The sequence below is a fragment of the Podarcis cretensis genome, assembly GCF_951804945.1.
Source record: "Podarcis cretensis genome assembly, chromosome: 6".
In the NCBI taxonomy this organism is placed as follows: domain Eukaryota; kingdom Metazoa; phylum Chordata; class Lepidosauria; order Squamata; family Lacertidae; genus Podarcis; species Podarcis cretensis.
Genome location: NC_137175.1, coordinates 75,767,501 through 75,786,654, shown reverse-complemented (window position 1 = coordinate 75,786,654; position 19,154 = coordinate 75,767,501). Strand labels below are relative to the sequence as shown.

Genomic DNA, 19,154 nt, shown 5'->3' with positions numbered 1-19,154 from the left:
GAGTAGAGGCAGAGAACTGCCACGAATAGGCCTTCCTACTTGACTCAAGCTCAACACAGCCCACCAGATGTATACAGAGTCCACCAGACAAATATGGAGACTTCTTTCTTACCACTGAAGCTCGTCCCCCCCCCCATATTGTTTTTTCCCATTGTAAATGCCAGTAGAGTGGTACCTCGGGTTAAGTACTTAATTTGTTCTGGAGGTCCGTTCTTAACCTGAAACTGTTCTTAACCTGAAGCACCACTTAGCTAATGGGGCCTCCCGCTGCCGCCGTGCTGCCAGAGCATGATTTCTGTTCTAATCCTGAAGCAAAGTTCTTAACTCGAGGTACTACTTCCGGGTTAGCGGAGGCTGTATGTAACCTGAAGCATATGTAACCTGAGGTACCACTGCACCTCACTTATTCATCACATCTTACAAACACACAACCTGACAACTTTTTGAGTCCCTCAAGGGGACTTTCTCTAAGAAAGAAACTTGCAACGTATGCTTGAAAAAAATTACTTTATTTAAAAATACAGTACACAGCAGTGTGTCTCTTCCCCACCCTGTTACTGCTGATTCACAAAGATAACATGATCAATTTAACCCAAATACTAGGCTCTTATAAATCCTGAGAGACAGACTCAGTTACATGCTGATTTATATAAGACAATATGCTGAAAAAGAATAGTCTTTCTTTTAACATAAAAGAGTCTCTTCCTGAACTTAAGAATCAGATATAAAATCTGCAGAATTGCTGTACTGCACTGACCAACCGAGGATTTCCCTGAAATCCTTGTTGTGAACAATTGTACATAAGGAGGGTCCTAAACAGCTAGACCAAGAAATGAAACAAGCAAGGGGAGCATATGGGATATGCTATGATTTCTCAAACGTAATTGATCCTTTAAGAAATGATGCTCGTAACACACATTAGACTTATAGTTAAGGGCTCAATTCTTTGCTTCTAGTGAGCACTTTACCCCCTTCTTTTTAAAAAGATCCACACAGTATCACATAATCTTTGGGAGACACTTGTATGCCAGCTGCCTCTGATCCAAAATCACACAACTGTATCCATTCCTAGAGAAGACATGTCCCCTCCTTAAGAATGCTCCTAGACCAAGAGCTGGAAATTGGCTATTGAAGTTACATGGTCATCACCATCCATTGTGCAGGCTGGATACAAGAGTGCATTTGATCTATCTCTGAAAGAAATATCGTGAGTAAAGCGACACGATTAGCAGAATCACATGGTACAAGCTCTTTCAGACTGCATCACTTCAGACTGCAAGGGGAAGATCACAGAAGGAAACGTTGATAACAATTAGCTTTCCTGCACACAGGAAGGTAACATGTTGAAGATTATGTTGCAACCTTCATGGCTGCTAGTCTGAGAAAACTTAAGAGGGTTTTAACAAGAGGGTGTATTGAACAACGTGATCCCCTCCCCATAACCCTCAGTCTGAAGTAGCAAACTCTAGAAAAGGCTAAAATCATGTAGTTCTGATGATCGTAGAATTTGGAACTTCTGTTGATGAGAACAGAGTTTAATTTGCCATGTTGAATGAAGATAATAAAATGCCCATGAGAATAATTGTGGATGGCATGGAGCACCACATCATTTGATTAAAAATTTGGCAAGCGTACACGAGCCACATAGAATTTATGTTGCAGTTTCATCTCCTGCTGCCAGACAGAGCAAAACATGAAGTATATGGGTAAAGCATGGCTCAAGGGACAATTTACCTTGGACATTTGCCCTGTACAAATTTCACTTTAGCAGGAGCAAAGAGCTGGGTTACCTTTTTACTAGGGAAGTCTCAGCATGTTTGCTCAAAGCAATTAATGGAAAGGGAAGGGAGCTAATCAGAGCAAAGGACAGCAAATTTTTTTCCTCCCTCTGATTTCAAATGGAGGAAATTAAGTGCATGCCTAACTTTCTCAGTGAAATCAAGGGAATATAAAGGTGCATAACTTGGATTGTGTGCAAAGTCTGTTGTAGAAAGGCCTAGCTCACTTTGACACACTGGGGAGGAAATGTGAAACGATGTCTGTAGGTTGCCAGGGTAAACTAGATCTCAAAATACAGATGTTTTGGATTTTATGTTCCTTTGTGATTTTGAAAAGTAGGAACATGTGCAAAGTTGTTCACTAGGCCTTCTCTTGTGTATTCTCACATACTTTCCTGGCGTAACTGAAAAAATTCCTGAGATATACAATAAATAATTGGAAGGATGATAGTACTTTGGTTAAACTTCTTACCATTTTCAAGACCATTTTTTCACGAGTCCTTTAAAAGGGGGAAAAAAAAGGACCCACCCCCTACTGCCTCCCACACTAAAGAAATTGAAATGTGAAGCCTCCTGGCATAGAAAGGCTGTGATATAGCCCTATTTTACTTTGGCTGTTATGGTGTTTGAAAGGCAATGTGAAAAGACCCTTTATTTGGAAGCCTGAATCCCATTCTCAAGAGTGCCTTAAGCAGTAGGGAGTGGTGATCTTCACAATGTGGGTTGTAGTCAAGAAATCAACAAGGGGTTAGCATTGGTGACTTAGAGATGGGACCTGAAGTGACCAAATCCAGATTTTATCCTTCAGTAAAAATGGGAGTTAGTGCTCCAGAACACCTGCAACAGGGCTAGAACATGACTTAAGGTGAACCATAGCAGCGGTGCTTCCACTTTTTGGAGAAGAAAGGGGAAGAGAGGAGTTGGGATAAAGTCATAAGAGATGGTGAATCCAGGTCCAGGAGGAATAGCAGAGAACTGCGATAGAACATGGTTATATTAGGTATTGAAATGACTACAGGATCCTTACAAACCATTCACACTGATCTGGTACTGTTAGGGTGAACAGGGCTATATCATTAAGTTGTCAGTGATTTATTCTTGATCATACACCTAGCCATAGCTGCTGCAGAAGAGAGGAATGTGCTGAAACTGATATCAGTGAAGCAGAGCTGGGCATCTTAAGTCCACGTACTTGTAAAAGGAATAGGGAAACCCATTGCTACAGCAATAATGTGCCACGGGGAGGAACTCTGGCCCCCTCTATTGGCTACTCCATGTTGGCCAACATTCTCCTTACCCTATAAAGCTTCGCTCTCTAGCACTGGAGCACCCACCATTCACCACTGCTTCACACAAAGGATGGGGACAGATCTCAGATCAGCAGAAGGCAACCTCTTGATGGTTCCACCACCCTCCGAGGTTTGGGGGCATGTCAGCCCAGGAGAGGGTATTCTCTATGGCAGTGGATTCCCTCCCACAGAGGTGTGTCCAACACCTTCATTGTGTAGTTTCCACCAAACAAGGAAGAAGCAACTCTTAACCCTAGCCTTTCACAGCCACAACATGTATTTTAGGACCCATACTATTCTTATGACTGTAATTTATTTTTAAAGCATTTGTAATATAATATTTTAAATTGTCGCAACCCACCTTGGAACCTTGTGGTGAAGGGTAGGTGATAAGTTAAAATAATAATGACGAAGATCACCATCATCATCAGAACAAGGGAGAAGGATGTGAGGATCCCTCAGGCTGGGAGCCAAGCGCATCTTATATATTGCTCCTTCTTCATGCCAGAATCAAAGGTTTTGAGATGACTTTTGGAAACAGGTTGCTAGCTATGTCACATTAACCTTGAAGTACTATCAATGAAAGCAATCATTTTACTTTTATGTTACAAATGGGGTGGGGGGAGAATATGCTGGACCTCAGAACAGAGCCATTAACCTTCAGTATGAGATTGTTAATCGCTAAAATAATAGGATATCCCAATGCCTAAGTGTTCTCACTTCTAATCCTAACTACAGGGTACATTGTAGACATTCAAGAACTACAAAATCAACTATTCAACCACATGAAGTCAGGAAAATATCCAAATAAATAATTTGTTTTAAAATTATGATACAATATACTTATTACAGTAAAAATTGGTGGGTTGTTGTTGTTGTTGTTGTTTCTTCAAAAGCAGAAGCACCAGTCTTAAGATATAAGTGTGTATGTGAAACACAGCATAATACGAAGTGCAAACAGCATTTGAGTATGGGATTTTTAGAAAGAAAAGAAAAGAAAAAGAAGTGTATACACTGAAATCTGTTTGGATGGGAACAAGTGTCATGCTAAAATGTAAAAATAGGTAACAATGAAAAATCAGACATAATAATGTTCCGTCAGATACTTACATGGCTAGGTGGGGGGGGGGGGGACAGCCAGAGATGGGAAATGATATATTTATGTGATGTGAACAGATTCATGCTTTCCCAATACCTCCCCACCCCCAAACCCTCATCCCCTAAATGGTGCAATGCTTTTTGTTGGAAAATATTCCTAACTTTTGACATTTCTGGCATGTTCTTCATAGGCTGATGTAAATCTTAATGCTGCTAATCAGGTCATAAAACTAGACAAAAGTTTTATTTTCTCCTCTGCTGGAAAACATGTCAGTTATTATGAGTGAACTGTGAAAAGGGATGACGTCCAGTGCAGCGAATAGACATCCGTCTCAACATCATGTGACTTCTGCAAAGGCCGTGATGTGGTTCTACAAAAATGTAAAAAAGGCGTAGGGTTGGGGGAGACAGAGAGAGAGAGAAGAAAACAGTTAAAAGTCTATACAGTAACTGACAAAACAACAATGTGCATTTCCTACCCTGCCACTTTGGGAACAGTCGCATGCTTTCAGAGTTTTGTTGTGCTGCGGTAGTGCAAACACACATTCCTGCAAGAGTTCCAAAACGTTTCACAAGACTCCACCCATTTTATTATAACGAATTGAAAAAAATGTTGAAATATACATTTATTAAGAAACCAGAGGCCTTTCTTCTTGGAATAACAGGTTTGGAATTGCCCAAAAAAGATGTTAAATTATTTTTGTATGCCACAACTGCAGCAAGCATTTTGTTAGCAAAGAACTGGAAAACACAAGAAATACCAACACTGGAAGATTGGCAGATGAAGATGATGGACTTTTCGAAGCTAGCCAACCTGACTGGAAGAGTCCGCGACCAGAAGGAGGAGGACTACCAGGAGGAATGGAGGAAATTTAAAGACTATTTAGCTAAATATGTTAAGATAATTTAAATTGGAAAGCTTGCAAATATCAGATAGGCTTAGGATTTTAATATGTAATGTGATGAATTAATGCAGAATTGGATAGAAAGAAAGAGGTTAAGTGATTAAATTAATTTTAAGAGAATATTGGTTTTGGAAAACCGTTAAAAAAGATACGCATTGAAATTCAACCAGGGGGACACGAGGAAGTCACTTAACAATGATACTAAGATTGGTTTAGCTAAGGTAATGATTTATGTTTGTTTGTTTATTTGTTTGTCTATTTAAAAAATTCTTTGGAAAATTAATTTGAAAATTTGAAAAGGGAAAAAAAAAAAGACTCCACCCGTTTTAGGGCATTGTCAACGCAATGTGAATGTGGGGAGGCTAAGGAGACATTTGAAGGAAGAATGAACATCCCAAAGGAGTATGCGGTACTTAACCCACTGCCACCACAACCTATATAACACACTTGCCAATTCTCTCTTGAAACTCCCAACCCTCCCCAGTTGATTTTCCTCTGTTCTGACTGACTTCCAGTCTTGCAGGCCACTTCAGGTAAAAAAAAAATGAAAAAGCCTGGGTCTCCTTTTGCAGGGTGAATCAGCAGGCAGGAGAAGGGTTAAGCCAGGCATAGGCAAACTCGGCCCTTCAGCTGTTTTGGGACTACAACTCCCATCATCCCTAGCTAACTGGACCAGTGGCCAGGGATGATGGGAGTTGTAGTCCCAAAACATATGGAGGGCCGAGTTTGCCTATGCCTGGGTTAAGCACTACTTTCCTACCCCACAGTTCTCACTTGGACATTGTCAGGGGCCCAGAGTCAGGCTTCTTTCTCTTCATTAGGTGATGGAGGCAAGGACTTGGAACCTGAGGGGCACATAGGGCCAGCCCCAGATGTACTGCTATCAGATGAACCTGGGGGCAGCAGAGCCCCCTCCCCCTGCCCCAAGGATGTGGCACTGCCAGGGGCGGCCAAAGACATTTTGGCAAACAACAAAATGGCTCCCCCACTTTCTGCCTGGGAAGACAGGGAGAGTTAAATTCTACATCAGGAACAAGCAGGGGGGATAAAGAACTACATCAGGATCTGCTGCCCTGTGGATCCTGCCACCCAAGGCCATCGCCTCACCTTGCCTCAGGGGTGGGCTGGCTCTGGGCACTGCTATCTTCTGACTCAGAGGACTCCACTGAAGAGCTCCCAGAGGGTTCTCTACTCCAGAAAAGTAGGAGATTACAGGAGAAGGCTGAGGCCCTTTGGGTCAAATAGCATCTTATAGAACAGGTGCTCCTTCCAGGCTGCACCTGCTGTTACTACAACTATATAAGACTCAGTTTCAGCTTGTTCCTTGCTGGAACAACATCAGAGATCTTTGTTTTCCAGTGTATTGTATCCACCTTGCACCCCAATTAGGTTTTGTCTTGCTGGACCACAGAATAGGACAGAAGTCCTCCACCTGTATTTTCATTACAAGGAAAATATGGAACTGAGAACCTAACGTTTCTCTTGTATTATAACGTTTAGTTTCACCTTGTTTCTACATTTACTTTATTTGCCATTGCTTAGCAATGTGAGTATTGGGTAACTTAGGTATAATTCTATAAGGATCTTATAATAATTAGGATTTAAATTCCAGGCAACAAATTAGACAGCGTCTGATAGCGGGTCATACTGTGTTTCATTGTTAATACAATTTTAATGCTGCATTTCTTCCTTCCTTCACTTTCATTTTTAAAAAGTATTAATTACTCCCAGAGAGACATATGGCACAGAATGAAGCAGCAAAATGTTAGAATGAAAATGACATTTGCTCATTGACAGTACACATTAACAATACTTCTTTTTCAATCAGTGAGATGCCCCCTTTATTTGATCTGCTCTACACTGTGCTTCTTTCAACAGGGTGATTTTATTTCTCCATTGTTTGTGCACATTAGCAAACATTTAAAAATACATGTTTGTATATAAAACACAAACTGTGGTCTTCTGTAAACAGAAACTTTACTGACAAATTATCTGAGGCCCATAGCCACAGATTTGCATGGTATTTTGCTTTTACAACCAAGTACTCAATAGCACATTGTGGCATTCAAAATAAGCCTGTCGTTTAGTTCTTAACCAGAAAAGGCTGATGGCAAAAAAAAAGGGATGTTCTAGATGAAAGATACAGGGCATACATTTGTCAAGGTGCTTAAGTCCCTTTGAAGTCAATATGGTAAGTTAACTGTAACCAATTTATGTCCCATTAATTTCAACAGGACTTTTGTATGACTTTCTCTGATTTCAGCTGGGTCTCCAGCGCTTGAATTAAGTGTTAAGACCTACTTATTTATTTATTTCACGCTCATCACCCGAACATCCCGGGGCAGGTTACAACATTTGGATGGGATGGCAGTGAAGTTGAGTGACAGGAGCAGCCCAGCAGTTAATCACACCGAGCAAGCTGGAGTTAACTCTCTACAGTGGTACCTCAGGTTAAGTACTTAATTCGTTCTGGAGGTCCGTTCTTAACCTGAAACTGTTCTTAACCTGAAGCACCACTTTAGCTAATGGGGCCTGCTGCTGCTGCTGCGCCACCGGAGCACAATTTCTTTTCTCATCCTGAAGCAACGTTCTTAACCCGAGGTACTATTTCTGGGTTAGCGGAGTCTGTAACCTGAAGCGTATGTAACCTGAAGCATATGTAACCCGAGGTACCACTGTATTAGTAAAACAGGATCTGGACAGAAGTGTCAAGCCTAATGAGCACAGCAACTCAAGTCTTGCCCCCGTGAAGCAGTTGCCAAGACTAAAGGTCCATGCCTCCTGACCGCCAGCTATGTTTAATCCTCTCCAGGGTGTTTCCCAAGCAATCAGAGATTGTGCCTGTAGGCCATTCTATGCTCCTCCTACTTCATGCCTCTCCTAGTTCTGGGAGACCAGAGGGGAAAGGAGCTTGTTGCAGAAGGAAGAGGAGAGACCCATGCCTCTTCACCAGCCAGACTCATCTCTACTTCTTGGCCTCCCTCCTCTCCTCTCCTCTCCTGCTTCAGCTTCTGCCTCTTGTTCTGGACGTCTCTCTGCCACAGACTCTCCCTGCTCACTAAGCCCTGTTACCTCTTCAGCTTCCAACACCTCCTCCCTCCAGTCTTCTCCCTCTTTGTTGTCCCACCACTCATCCCCAGGTTCTGAACCTTCTTCCCTTGGGGTTCTCCAGCGGGTTCCTACCACCATTCCTCTGCACCCAAGAAGTCTATGACATTGAGGAAGCTTTGGGCTGGGCGAAGGTGTCCTGCAATTGTGTGCACTCCATTCCTGTCCTGGCACACTGTGTCACCAGAAGGCTACTGCTGCCATCCTGCCACAACCCTTCACACACCGGTGCCGGTTGTTCAAATAATCATTCATACGATTAGTCTTCAGGAACGCCTTGAATCACCTGCAATAATGAGCTACAAGCCTTGCTCTTTAAAACGCTACTTTGTGAAATCTAAGCTTGAAGAGATATATATTCTAATGCAGATATTTGATCATGTAAAGGGTCTTGTAATATGTCCGACCCCTAATTGGTGAACTCCGGAGTTTTCTATCCATGCAATCTTTAGCAAGTCCTTGAGGTGCACTCCCACAGCACACACACACAGCAGACAAATTGAAATGTCGTGCGAGCAAGCAGCACACACACACAGGCTCTCAAATGAATGTTTGTTTCTACCTACCAGTGCTCACAATTAGTTCGCATCAGCCTCCTCTTTGGCTTCCTACCAGAGCACTACATGAGTTTGTTTTGTTCTAATCGTCAGAGGCAGTAACTGGCAGCAGCAACAGAAAAGATTAGAAGCACAGCATGCATTGTAATGATTATTTCCCACCAATGCATCATGGGAGAACCAGAGAAAATGGCATAACACGAAAGCCCAAAGGGATCAAACCAGTAAAATCACCCTCCCATTAGGAAAGCAGGATGCGAAGGCTGAACCTCAAGTGCAGGTTTTCAATCAAACGTTTCAGCATATTTAGCACTATGCTAAATGTTTATTCTATTAATATATATATATATATATATATATATATATATGAAGGAGTATCACAGTCATATAAAATATGTTTTGTGAAAAATAAGAAAGGGGCTGTATTAAATATTGGAGATCTGTATATAAATTTTGACTACAGACTCCTTATTTATACTTTGTATTCTAGATCTGATTTCAGAGCATTAAAATGATCTTATGAGAGATGTCGGTACTGAAGTGCAAATTTTGCAAATGCACATCTCCTCAGCAAATGAATTCTTTTTGCCTCCCCCTGTTACAGCAGAGGCAAACCAAGTATAGAATACAAAAGAATACTTCACAAAAGTTCCGTTTCTCAAAATGCCCTTAGCCTGCACTGAAGGCTAACATGTCCGCCTTCGTGAGAACACATGTAAAGCACACCAGTGCGCTTATATGCGCACATACGTTTATTGCCTTATATGAAGATGCTCAAACTGGTCCATTCCTACTATCCAGGAGAAAACCCTAAAGAGGCGTGCTTTAAAAGAGCTCTGCTGGAATGGCTCCTCTTGACCATTACCAATGCCTCGACTCTGCAAAATGTACAATAATTACACAGACAGAATCGAGTTAGACATATTTTCCACATTATGTACTGTCATCTAACCAGCACTTCAAGTGAAGCAAAAAATAAAATAAAATATGAAAGGCGAAGCACAAAGCATGAAGAGAAATAACAGCAGTTTATAGGCAGCTCCCTGAAGGAAAATGCTGGCAAATGGGGAGAAATAGGTGATGGGGAAAGAAATGTGGATGTTCTGTGCAAACAATATCGCATATTCTGGAGTTCGCTGTAATACATTCCAATTGTTCTAGATATACTGATATATCTGCAACCAAGCAGACAAAAATAACCTCCTGCCTAATTCTGGACCTGTGGAGCATATTTTAACCTTTCAGTTGTGCCTGGATCCAAGCCCAGTTGAGAACGAACCCTCACACCATCCCAATCAGCATTCTGAACTGATTTAACAGGTGCAGTCTAACATCGGTTGTCGAACGTAATCCATTCCGGAAGACCGTTCAACTTCTGAAATGTTCAATAACCAATGTGTGGCTTCCAGTTGGTTGCAAGAACTCCTTGCGGTCAATCGGAAGCCATGTCAGACATTCGGGTTCCAAAAAACGTTCTAAAACCAGAGCATTTACTTCTGGGTTTTCAGCATTCGGGAGCCGAAACGTTAAAAAACGGAGCCATTTGGGAACCAAGGTTTGACTGTATGGTATTGAATGTTCATTGCTTGCTATGGGCTGCTTTCAGAATCGAGTTTGATTGGAATGGGAAGGATTATGAACTGTGGAAATGCATATGGTATATTTATAACACACCTATCCCTACACACACACACACACACACACACATCATATGCCTATTGACTGATTTTATTTCAGCCTTAAGGCAAGTGAATGTATATATACTTAGGAGGAAAAGAAAGATGCATTGCACGTAAAGACAACCAGTGCCACCTTGAGATTGTATAGATTTTTAAAAATGTCTTAAAGATGCTTTTATTGTTTTGCCACTTATTGCTTGCCACCCTCAACTCCTTTGGAAGGAAGGGCAGTATATAAATATAAATGTAATAAATAAATAAGGCAATATGAGAAAAATTCCATGTGATCTTATCATGATGCAACAGCTATTTTGAAGAAAGGTCTTTTGCACCCCATCTGCAGCTTGAGACCTCAAATAACATCTTTTCCAGTTCTTTTGAGAATAACAGTTTCAACCCTAAACATGTTTACTCAGAAGTACATCCCACTGTATTCAATGGGACTTACCAACAAGTAAGTGGGCATGGGATTGTGGCCTTGGTTTATGGTTGGCTTGTGCATTAACATTTAGTGACATCTGAAGAAGAACAGTCAGCACTTCCCACATGAAAATATATTTATTCATATTCTTGTGGGAAGTATATACATATATGACAGACAGGCAGACTATAAATAAACAAAACAAAGAAAAGGCGATAAAGGAAGTAAGTCTAACACCCAAGTTTGTGTGTCATCTCTTTCATTTGAATCCCTTTTTGTGTCATGTCTTTAAGATTATAAACCGGAAGACAAGGATTGTCTCATAACTGATCTTTGTATGCTGCTCTGGAAGATTTTCTTGACTGAAGAACAGGAAAAATATGCTTTAAATCTCTCTCTCTCTCTCTCTCTCTCTCTCTCTCTCTCTCTAACAAAATGTATGAATATCATTGTGTAGCCCCTATCGGAGGATTTGTAGTGCCTCATCAGAATCCTGGATTTATGTGAAATCAGGATGAGATAGGGGAGCAAATGTGAAGGCAGGTTGCACAACACTAGTGGCTATGGGATGGGAGTGAGAAGGGAGGGATACTGGGGGGAGGGGGACATGATGGTTTAAAATAATGGCAGAAGTTTAGGTAAAGAAGAGAATGGAAGAGGGAGATGTTTGAGTACAGTGAGAAGGGGAAGACATCAAAAGGGGAGAAATGTCTGCTTTAAACTATTTTGAGTGTGTGGGTGTCAGGAATGAGCCAGCTCCTAGCGAAGGTTTGCAGCCAATTGCAGAAAGCAGCCAAGAACAGAGAGGCTGAGATGTTAGGCAGGGGAGAGCCAGCAGCTGCAGACTTTGGTTATTCCTGACCTTGAAGTGTAGGCTGATAAAGCAGTAGCGGAGAGCAGGCTAGAACACAGTCAAAGCTCACAGGAAGCTCAAACAGGCATGAATAAACACAGAGATAGCATGTCAGAACAGGAAGGGGTTGGAGCTAATCCAAGAAGTCGGCGAATGGGAGGGCTACTAGACAGGAAGCAAAACAAGAGACGCAAGAGCCATAAGTTCAATATCTTCTGTCGACATCGGAAGGAGTCTTCAGAAGGGTCATCTTGAGTGATGATGCCGGAGGCTTTGTTAGAGCCGTCCAGAGATATCTGTTTTTGCAATAAATACTCCTTTTTAATTACCTACACTTACTGTGTTATCAAGCTGGGAACCTGGACTCCTAAAAGTGTGTGTGTGTGTGTGTGTGAGAGAGAGAGAGAGAGAGAGGGAGAGAGAGAGAGAGAGAGAGAGAGAGAGAGAGAGAGAGAGAGAGAACGAACTCATTGGCCCTGCTCCTCCATTGCTCCTGTTAGAGGGCAGTTGTCTATGTCCCCAGCCCAATTTCTTTGTTGAGGTCAGGATGCCCAACCAACTTACACTGGATATAATACGAGTGGCGCTTTCTACTTCCATGTAGCTTCAGGCACAGAGGCATATCTGTTCCATTCTATCATAGAATTGTAAAGTTGAAAGAGACCATGAGGGTCACCTAGACCAACTCCCTGCATTTCAGGAATCTTTTGTCCAATGGGGGCTCAAACCCACAACCCTAAGATTAAGAGTCTCATGATCTATCCACTGAATTTGTGCAAGGTCCTACTTGGAAGATATTTCTCATTGCCTTTTCCATCTACTCTGGTTCTTTTTCCCTAGGGTGTAGTGGATTCTCAATCTTTGGTCTGCAAACAAGACCCGGGTGCAGTGATCATAAGGAGGTAGAGAAGCTAGTGTTTTTCGTTTTGGAAGTATTTTCTTTCATTCTTTGCAAAATGCAGAGCTTGGTTTGGGCAGCAATTAGAGAAAGAGAACATATTTGAGCTGAAGAGAAACCTGGAAGTGGCAAGGAAGAGTTTTGCACAGGGAGAATTGAACACAGGAAATATTTATTGCCTCCCATTCCTCATCTTACAATCCTAAGGATAAATATACTCATAGCTGGGGTTAAAAGCATGTTAATTAGCAATCCTTGGAGGTGACGCATAGTTCCCCCAGCTTTTATGCTAAACACATAAGGCTTGTCTCTAGCTCTGTTAAACTTGATCACTTGACTGTCAATTACATAGAATGAGCATATAATTAATTGCTGGTCATTACCATTAGTCTGCATTCTCTGTGCTAGGTAACACTCTCAATTAAGTTCATTTTTTAAAGTTACAGTGGGAAAATGATTATCTTTTGTGCACAAAGTACAATCACAGCCTATGGGCAACAGTTGAAAGTGTTGCATTTCTTAAAAATGACACAACCCTAGGCATGTTTACATCCTCTGTGCTCAATGGGTAAGAATGACATTGTGGATCATTAGTCAAGCAGAGCCTTGCTTTAAATCATTCTTGGTATTTTCTGTCTGTTTGGAATGCAAGTTCTCTCTTGAACACTGGGAAATCACAGATGAGCCTGGCCTAGTATAAATTTCAGAAGCTTGACCTTTTGCCTTTGTCTGGGCAACAGAGCAGTAGTTTCTGCTTGCTTGCTTTTTAAAAAATCTCCTGATTTAGTTTGAGATTGCATCCAAGCATATCTTAAGGAGGGAGGGCACAAGGTGGCACAGATGGCAGTGTACAGGGGATAAAGAGAGGGGGGGCAAGGAATTTTTATCCTTTCAGTTTCTTGGGTTGCCAGTGGGAATGGGTGAATCTCTCAATTTTGGTTTATCTCAGTTTCTCAGTCTTCCAGTCTTAAATTCAGTTCTCGACATCAGATTGTAACTTTAAAAAAATAATAATTTTCATGCAATTTCATCCGCATTTTAGTGCAAATTTCTTCTAATACAGAAGGCTTGTATGCAATTTCCCCTAATATACACATTTTTCTTTCCCCAGATATGACAAATTTCGCTTGTTATTTTTGCTAATATATGCATTTTTATGCATGATTTACTTAAACATATGCATTTGTGTACACATAGGTAAAAGGTAAAGGTACCCCTGCCCGTACGGGCCAGTCTTGACAGACTCTGGGGTTGTGCGCCCATCTCACTCAAGAGGCCGGGGGCCAGCGCTGTCCGGAGACACTTCCGGGTCACGTGGCCAGCGTGACATTGCTGCTCTGGCGAGCCAGAGCCGCACACGGAAACGCCGTTTACCTTCCCGCTGGTAAGCGGTCCCTATTTATCTACTTGCACCCGGGGGTGCTTTCGAACTGCTAGGTTGGCAGGCGCTGGGACCGAGCAGCGGGAGCGCACCCCGCCGCAGGGATTCGAACCGCCGACCTTTCGATCGGCAAGCCCTAGGCGCTGAGGCTTTTACCCACAGCGCCACCCGCGTCCTTTGTGTACACATATGGCTTAAGAAATACATTGCAAAATTCAGTAAAGGGCTAATTTGAATTGATAGCTGTTTCAGGTTGCAGATTGTTTCAGATAGTCTGAACTGGATATGTTCACCTTTAAATGAGACCTTTTCCCATTTCTGCCCAGTCCCTAGCTGCTGATAATAGTTATGTCATGTGTGTGTGTGTGTGTGTGTGTGTGTGTGTGTGTTTGCTTTAGAAAATGCAAAGCAGGTAAATGTGTGCCTCTCAAGATAGAGGAATGAATCAGTTTTCCCTTAGTGCTAACTTCTACCAGCCTGGGATCTAAAGTTCCATACAAAGTTGTTCTACATGCTAAGTGTGGGTGGTTTGTCAATTTTCTCTTCCACAAGCAGTCCCAGCGCATCATGGAATGCAATTTAGGAAGATATCCTAAGCTACAGTGACAGTACATGTGATAGTAAAAGGTATGGATCATTATGGCAAATGAAAGAAATATAGTTTAGATTGTAGAGATGGCTGGTTATATAGGATAGACAGAGAAAAGTACAGCAAACAGAGCTATTGGTTTGCATCATACTCCAAACACCGTGAATACTCATTTCAGCTGTCAGAATATTTTAGAAGAGCAGCAAAACCAGCTCAACAATTTCCATTGTTTGTAGCATCATCGTTACAGTATTGTCATTATTATTCATTAAATTCCTGTACCACCCTTCATCCGAGGACCACAGGTGTACAGATGCCTGGTGAATCAGAGAAGAAAGCTGGGCATAACAAGAATTTCCTGACCTTCCAACGCTTTGAATAGATCCAAGGATATATTTAAGCAGAGACAATGCAAATGTCACACTGAATTTTCAAACTGAACATAAGGGATAAGGCAGGCCTGTGGGCAGCTGTGCCAAATCTAGACCTTCTAGCTCTGGTTTCCTGAGGTCAGTGGCTGGGCTGGGAGAGAGAAAAGCTGAAGCCTGAAATGCAGTAAGGAGAGGTTGTTGTTCTCTTGACAAGCAGAGGCAAGAGGAAGCTTCCTAATATTCATACCAGGCTTTGATTCCCCTTTGTAAAGTAACATACTGCATTTCAGCCAGACAGATGGGAAACGCCAAGCTGCCATTTCTTTCACTAATGATCCACAGTGCCATTCCTTATCCAGTTCCGTGCTTTCCTACTGTCTCAAAACATCTCCCCCTGTTTGTGTTCTATCAGGTTCACTGTGGGCCCCCACTGTCCTGGCCGTCACCTGGGGAAGAAGGAGGAGCAAGCTGACACCTTGTGCAGTGTCCGAGAGCACAACACTATTATTCTAGCCAAAGCCAGGAAAGTGCCCAGAGTTCCCTCTGCTCTGCAATTGCCACAGCTAGGAAGGGGAAGCTCCAGCCAGCCAGCCAGTCATCCAGCCAGCCAACCAACCAGCCAGACAAGCAAGAGAAATCATCACAGTTCAGGGACACTTTCTGATCAGGCAAATGCACCCAAGGAAGGCATGCAGCAGGGGAAATAATGGGTGGGGTCTGGGGGAAGAAGTGTGGCCTGCCTGGGGAAACTCTTGAGGGCTGGATGGAGAGGCCTGGGAGGCCGCCTTTGTGCTCCAGGTCTGAGCTTTCATACACCTGCCTTGAAAGGAAAGAGTTTCCTTCCCAACATATTCCACTATTCTTTGGTTATTTAACAAGTTGATGGGGGGAACATAAACACACATAACCCTCACGTGCTCCCCCCACCAACTCCACCTCCGATAGGCTCACAGAGGTTTTATTTTTGCTTCAGACATGCTTCTGGAGCTCTTCCACATAAGAGGGAATCCCAGGCCAATCAGGATTCCCCCTCACAAGATGGCGCTCTCCATTGAAACACACAGGTAGAGTCACTGCACATGCTAGATTTGGAATAATCCATATGATTCCACAAGGTGGTGTGATTTATGATGTGCCCAGATTCTCAGTCATGGATATTCTCCTCTCCATCTGAGAAAGAACAGTCTGTACATGAAATACAACATTCATGGAGTGGGGGGGGGGCGAGTGGGTCATTTAACTTCCCCATTCATTAACAAAGCAGCAGGTGGGGACTGGCTTTTTTAACATCAGAAAAAGTCCATGGGTGAGGGAATCTGAACTCCCCCCCACCTCATCTTCCCATGGAGCTCCTCACCTCCTCCTTGGTACTTTTCTCTCAGTCCAGCTCTGAGAGTAGAAGTGAGCTGGGCTCTCAGTAATTGCCTAAAGTGATGGGGCACAAGATGACCCACTGAAGGACGGAGCTCTCTTCAACCCACACAACTCTTCTGATGGGATCTTTGCCCCTTCCACAGTTCCTAAAGCCTTTCCCAAGTATCTTGCTTCATTCTGACATCTAGCAAAGGCCTAACAGAATGGCTTGTGTATAAGATGCACATTCATCAAGCAAATGTTTGCTCGAGCAAAGGAGATGGTGACCTCCTTATGACAAAGCGTCTCAGGCATCTTTGCGTTGAGTGGTGTGTCAAAGAATTCCAATAAGAAATCTGTTTATTCTCCGATGGCATTGAAACACACAAAGGCTCTTACACTTGTCCCTGATCATCTGTAACGCTCACAAATTTCAGGGAAATCGCAGGGTTATATCCCAAAGACAAGGATGCTGAGTGCCATGGTAAAATACACAAGCGAAACAATAGCAAGGAACAACAGCTCTCATCTCTTTCTTTAAGCCACTTCATGTATTGCCACTGCAACACAGCAGCTTCCATGGTGGCAAGCTGCTTCTCATGCACACTGGCAATGCAGATATACACCTGTATTGATCTTCTGAGCTCTCTCATGCTGGCTGGGTGCCTCTTTTGATGGAAACCGGGAGTGTGTATCCACATTTGGGGCAAAAAGTTGTTTTGTGTGACTAGTTGCCTGTGGGTCTATGAAAAGTGATTAGTACTCAACGAATCTGTACTCAGAGCAGAGCCACTGAAATTAATGGACCTAATTTAGCCATCTTCATTCATTCCAATAGATACACTGAGTCAAACTTAGCTGAATGCCACTCACTGCCCATAACTCCCTGGTGAGTGTGCCTGGCAGAAACTCCAGGTGCACATTTAAATGTAGAATTTTGCAGTATAATGAACAGTAATAAAACGACCTCTTGTGTTGACATGTAAGATGCTCTAAATGTTCTCTAGTTCTCTAGACTGTGTATAAGGTTAAAAAGTAAATAAATGATAGGAGCGCTGACCACCACTAATGGGCTGTATATTACATGCTAGGTTAATGGATAATGACAGATTTGTGCAAATAAGGGGTAATCTAACTTTTTTCAAGGTAATTAATATTTCTAAAACATTTTGTCCTGCCTCATTATTCATTTCATTGGTTGCTTTTGTCACAAAAAGCCATTCTGACACAATCTGACTTTCTATTATGTAACCATGTGGCATCTTTTCGGAACTAAAAATGTTCCTTACTGCCTAATATACCCATGTATTATTTATTCTGACTGACATCTCCTAGAATCACCTGTGATTGCTGCAGGCTTTCCAGCCCTTGCTTTGGCAAGGTAATAATAACTCCTAACCATTCGCAGTTCTGCTGTCCTGATCAAAGGGAGTGCAGTGTGATGCCTGATTGCCTAATCCTACCAGAGACCAAAATTCTGCTCACTTCATTAGCAGTTCTGTGCCTGGGAAGTGGGGGCGGGGGAGACTGCTGGAAGACTTGTCTATCATCCTGAACCTTCTACTCTTTCATGGCTGACTCACTTCCTGAGTTTCTTCCACTAGATGTTTCTTCTCATATAAAGAATATGTTGGGGGGAGAGGAGCAATGAAGATGTTCTTTGGTACCCTCTACTGGATTTTGGTTTGAAGCTACCATGCCTGTGTTGCACATAATGGGAAACCACAAGTTCCACCTTGGCATGGTAAGAGGATTTTGAAAGCATCTATATGGGTTTTAAGGGACACGGGTGGCATTGTGGCTTAAACCACTGAGCCTCTTGGGCTTGCCGATCAGAAGGTCGGCAGTTCGAATCCCCACAACAGGATGAGCTCCCGCTGCTTGGTCCCTGCTCCTGCCAACCTAGCAGTTCAAAAGCACATCAAAGTGCAAGTAGATAAATAGGTACCGCTCTGGCGGGAAGGTAAACGGCATTTCTGTGCGCTGCTCTGGTTCGCCAGAAGTGGCTTAGTCATGCTAGCCACATGACCCGGAAGCTGTACGCCGGCACCCTTGGCCAATAAAGCAAGATGAGCGCCGCAACCCCAGAGTCGGCCACGACTGGACCTAATGGTCAGGGGTCCCTTTACCTTTTTATATGGGTTTTAAAGCATCTATAATGGTTGCATCTGAACTCAGGGGAATTCTAGATAGTTTTAGCCAGCCTTCCATGACCTGGTATCCTCCAGACCCCCATCAGCCCCAGCCACCAAGGCCAATCATCTGGGATATTGGAAGTCGGAGTCCAAAACATCTGGAAGAGACCAGGTTGGAGGGAGGCTGGATCATACACAGTGGTGTGAAGTTGTCTTGTGTGAACAAACCTTTGTTTAAAATACTTGCAGCTCCCCTGAGATCCAAAGACTTCTAGGCAATTTTAAATCACAACATGGTGCTTCTGATTCCCCCCTCAGGGTTTGCCAAAGGAGGAGAGAAAAGTGTGGAAACCCAAGACTTGATGCCACTCATGCACAGAGCACGAAACCTGGGGAGCAGGGTAGGTAACATTTTTCAATCCAAGGTCCATGTTCCCTCAAGGGCAACCAGCTGGTGGGCAGGAACTGGAGACAAAAGTGGGAAAGCCAATGGATGTGACTCTTACTTTGTACACTAGGTTATTTTCCAACCATGCAGAAGTCTCGGGTTTCTACACACACACTTCTCCATCTCCCATTAAGACGAGCAACAGGCATGATCAAAGTGAGTGTGTGGCCTGGAAAGAGTGGGTGTGGCCTGGGAAGGGGGTGTGGCCAGGGAAGACTCCCAAGGGCTAGACAGAAAGGGCTGGAGGGCCACATTCAGCCCATGTTCCTTAGGTTCTCCACCCCTGCACTA

The 19,154-nt window shown here is 43.0% G+C and overlaps 1 protein-coding gene across 1 annotated transcript in view; it reads right to left on the bottom strand.

Moving 5' to 3' along the window:
* Positions 1-493: 493 nt before the first annotated feature.
* Positions 494-19,154, bottom strand: part of PLPPR5 (phospholipid phosphatase related 5) — a 91,403-nt gene continuing 72,742 nt past the window's right edge. Inside the window, exon 6 of the mRNA XM_079981685.1 lies at positions 494-4,536. Coding sequence (XP_079837811.1) covers positions 4,504-4,536 — 33 coding nt within the window. The 3' untranslated portion in view covers positions 494-4,503. The remainder of the gene's footprint in view (positions 4,537-19,154) is intronic.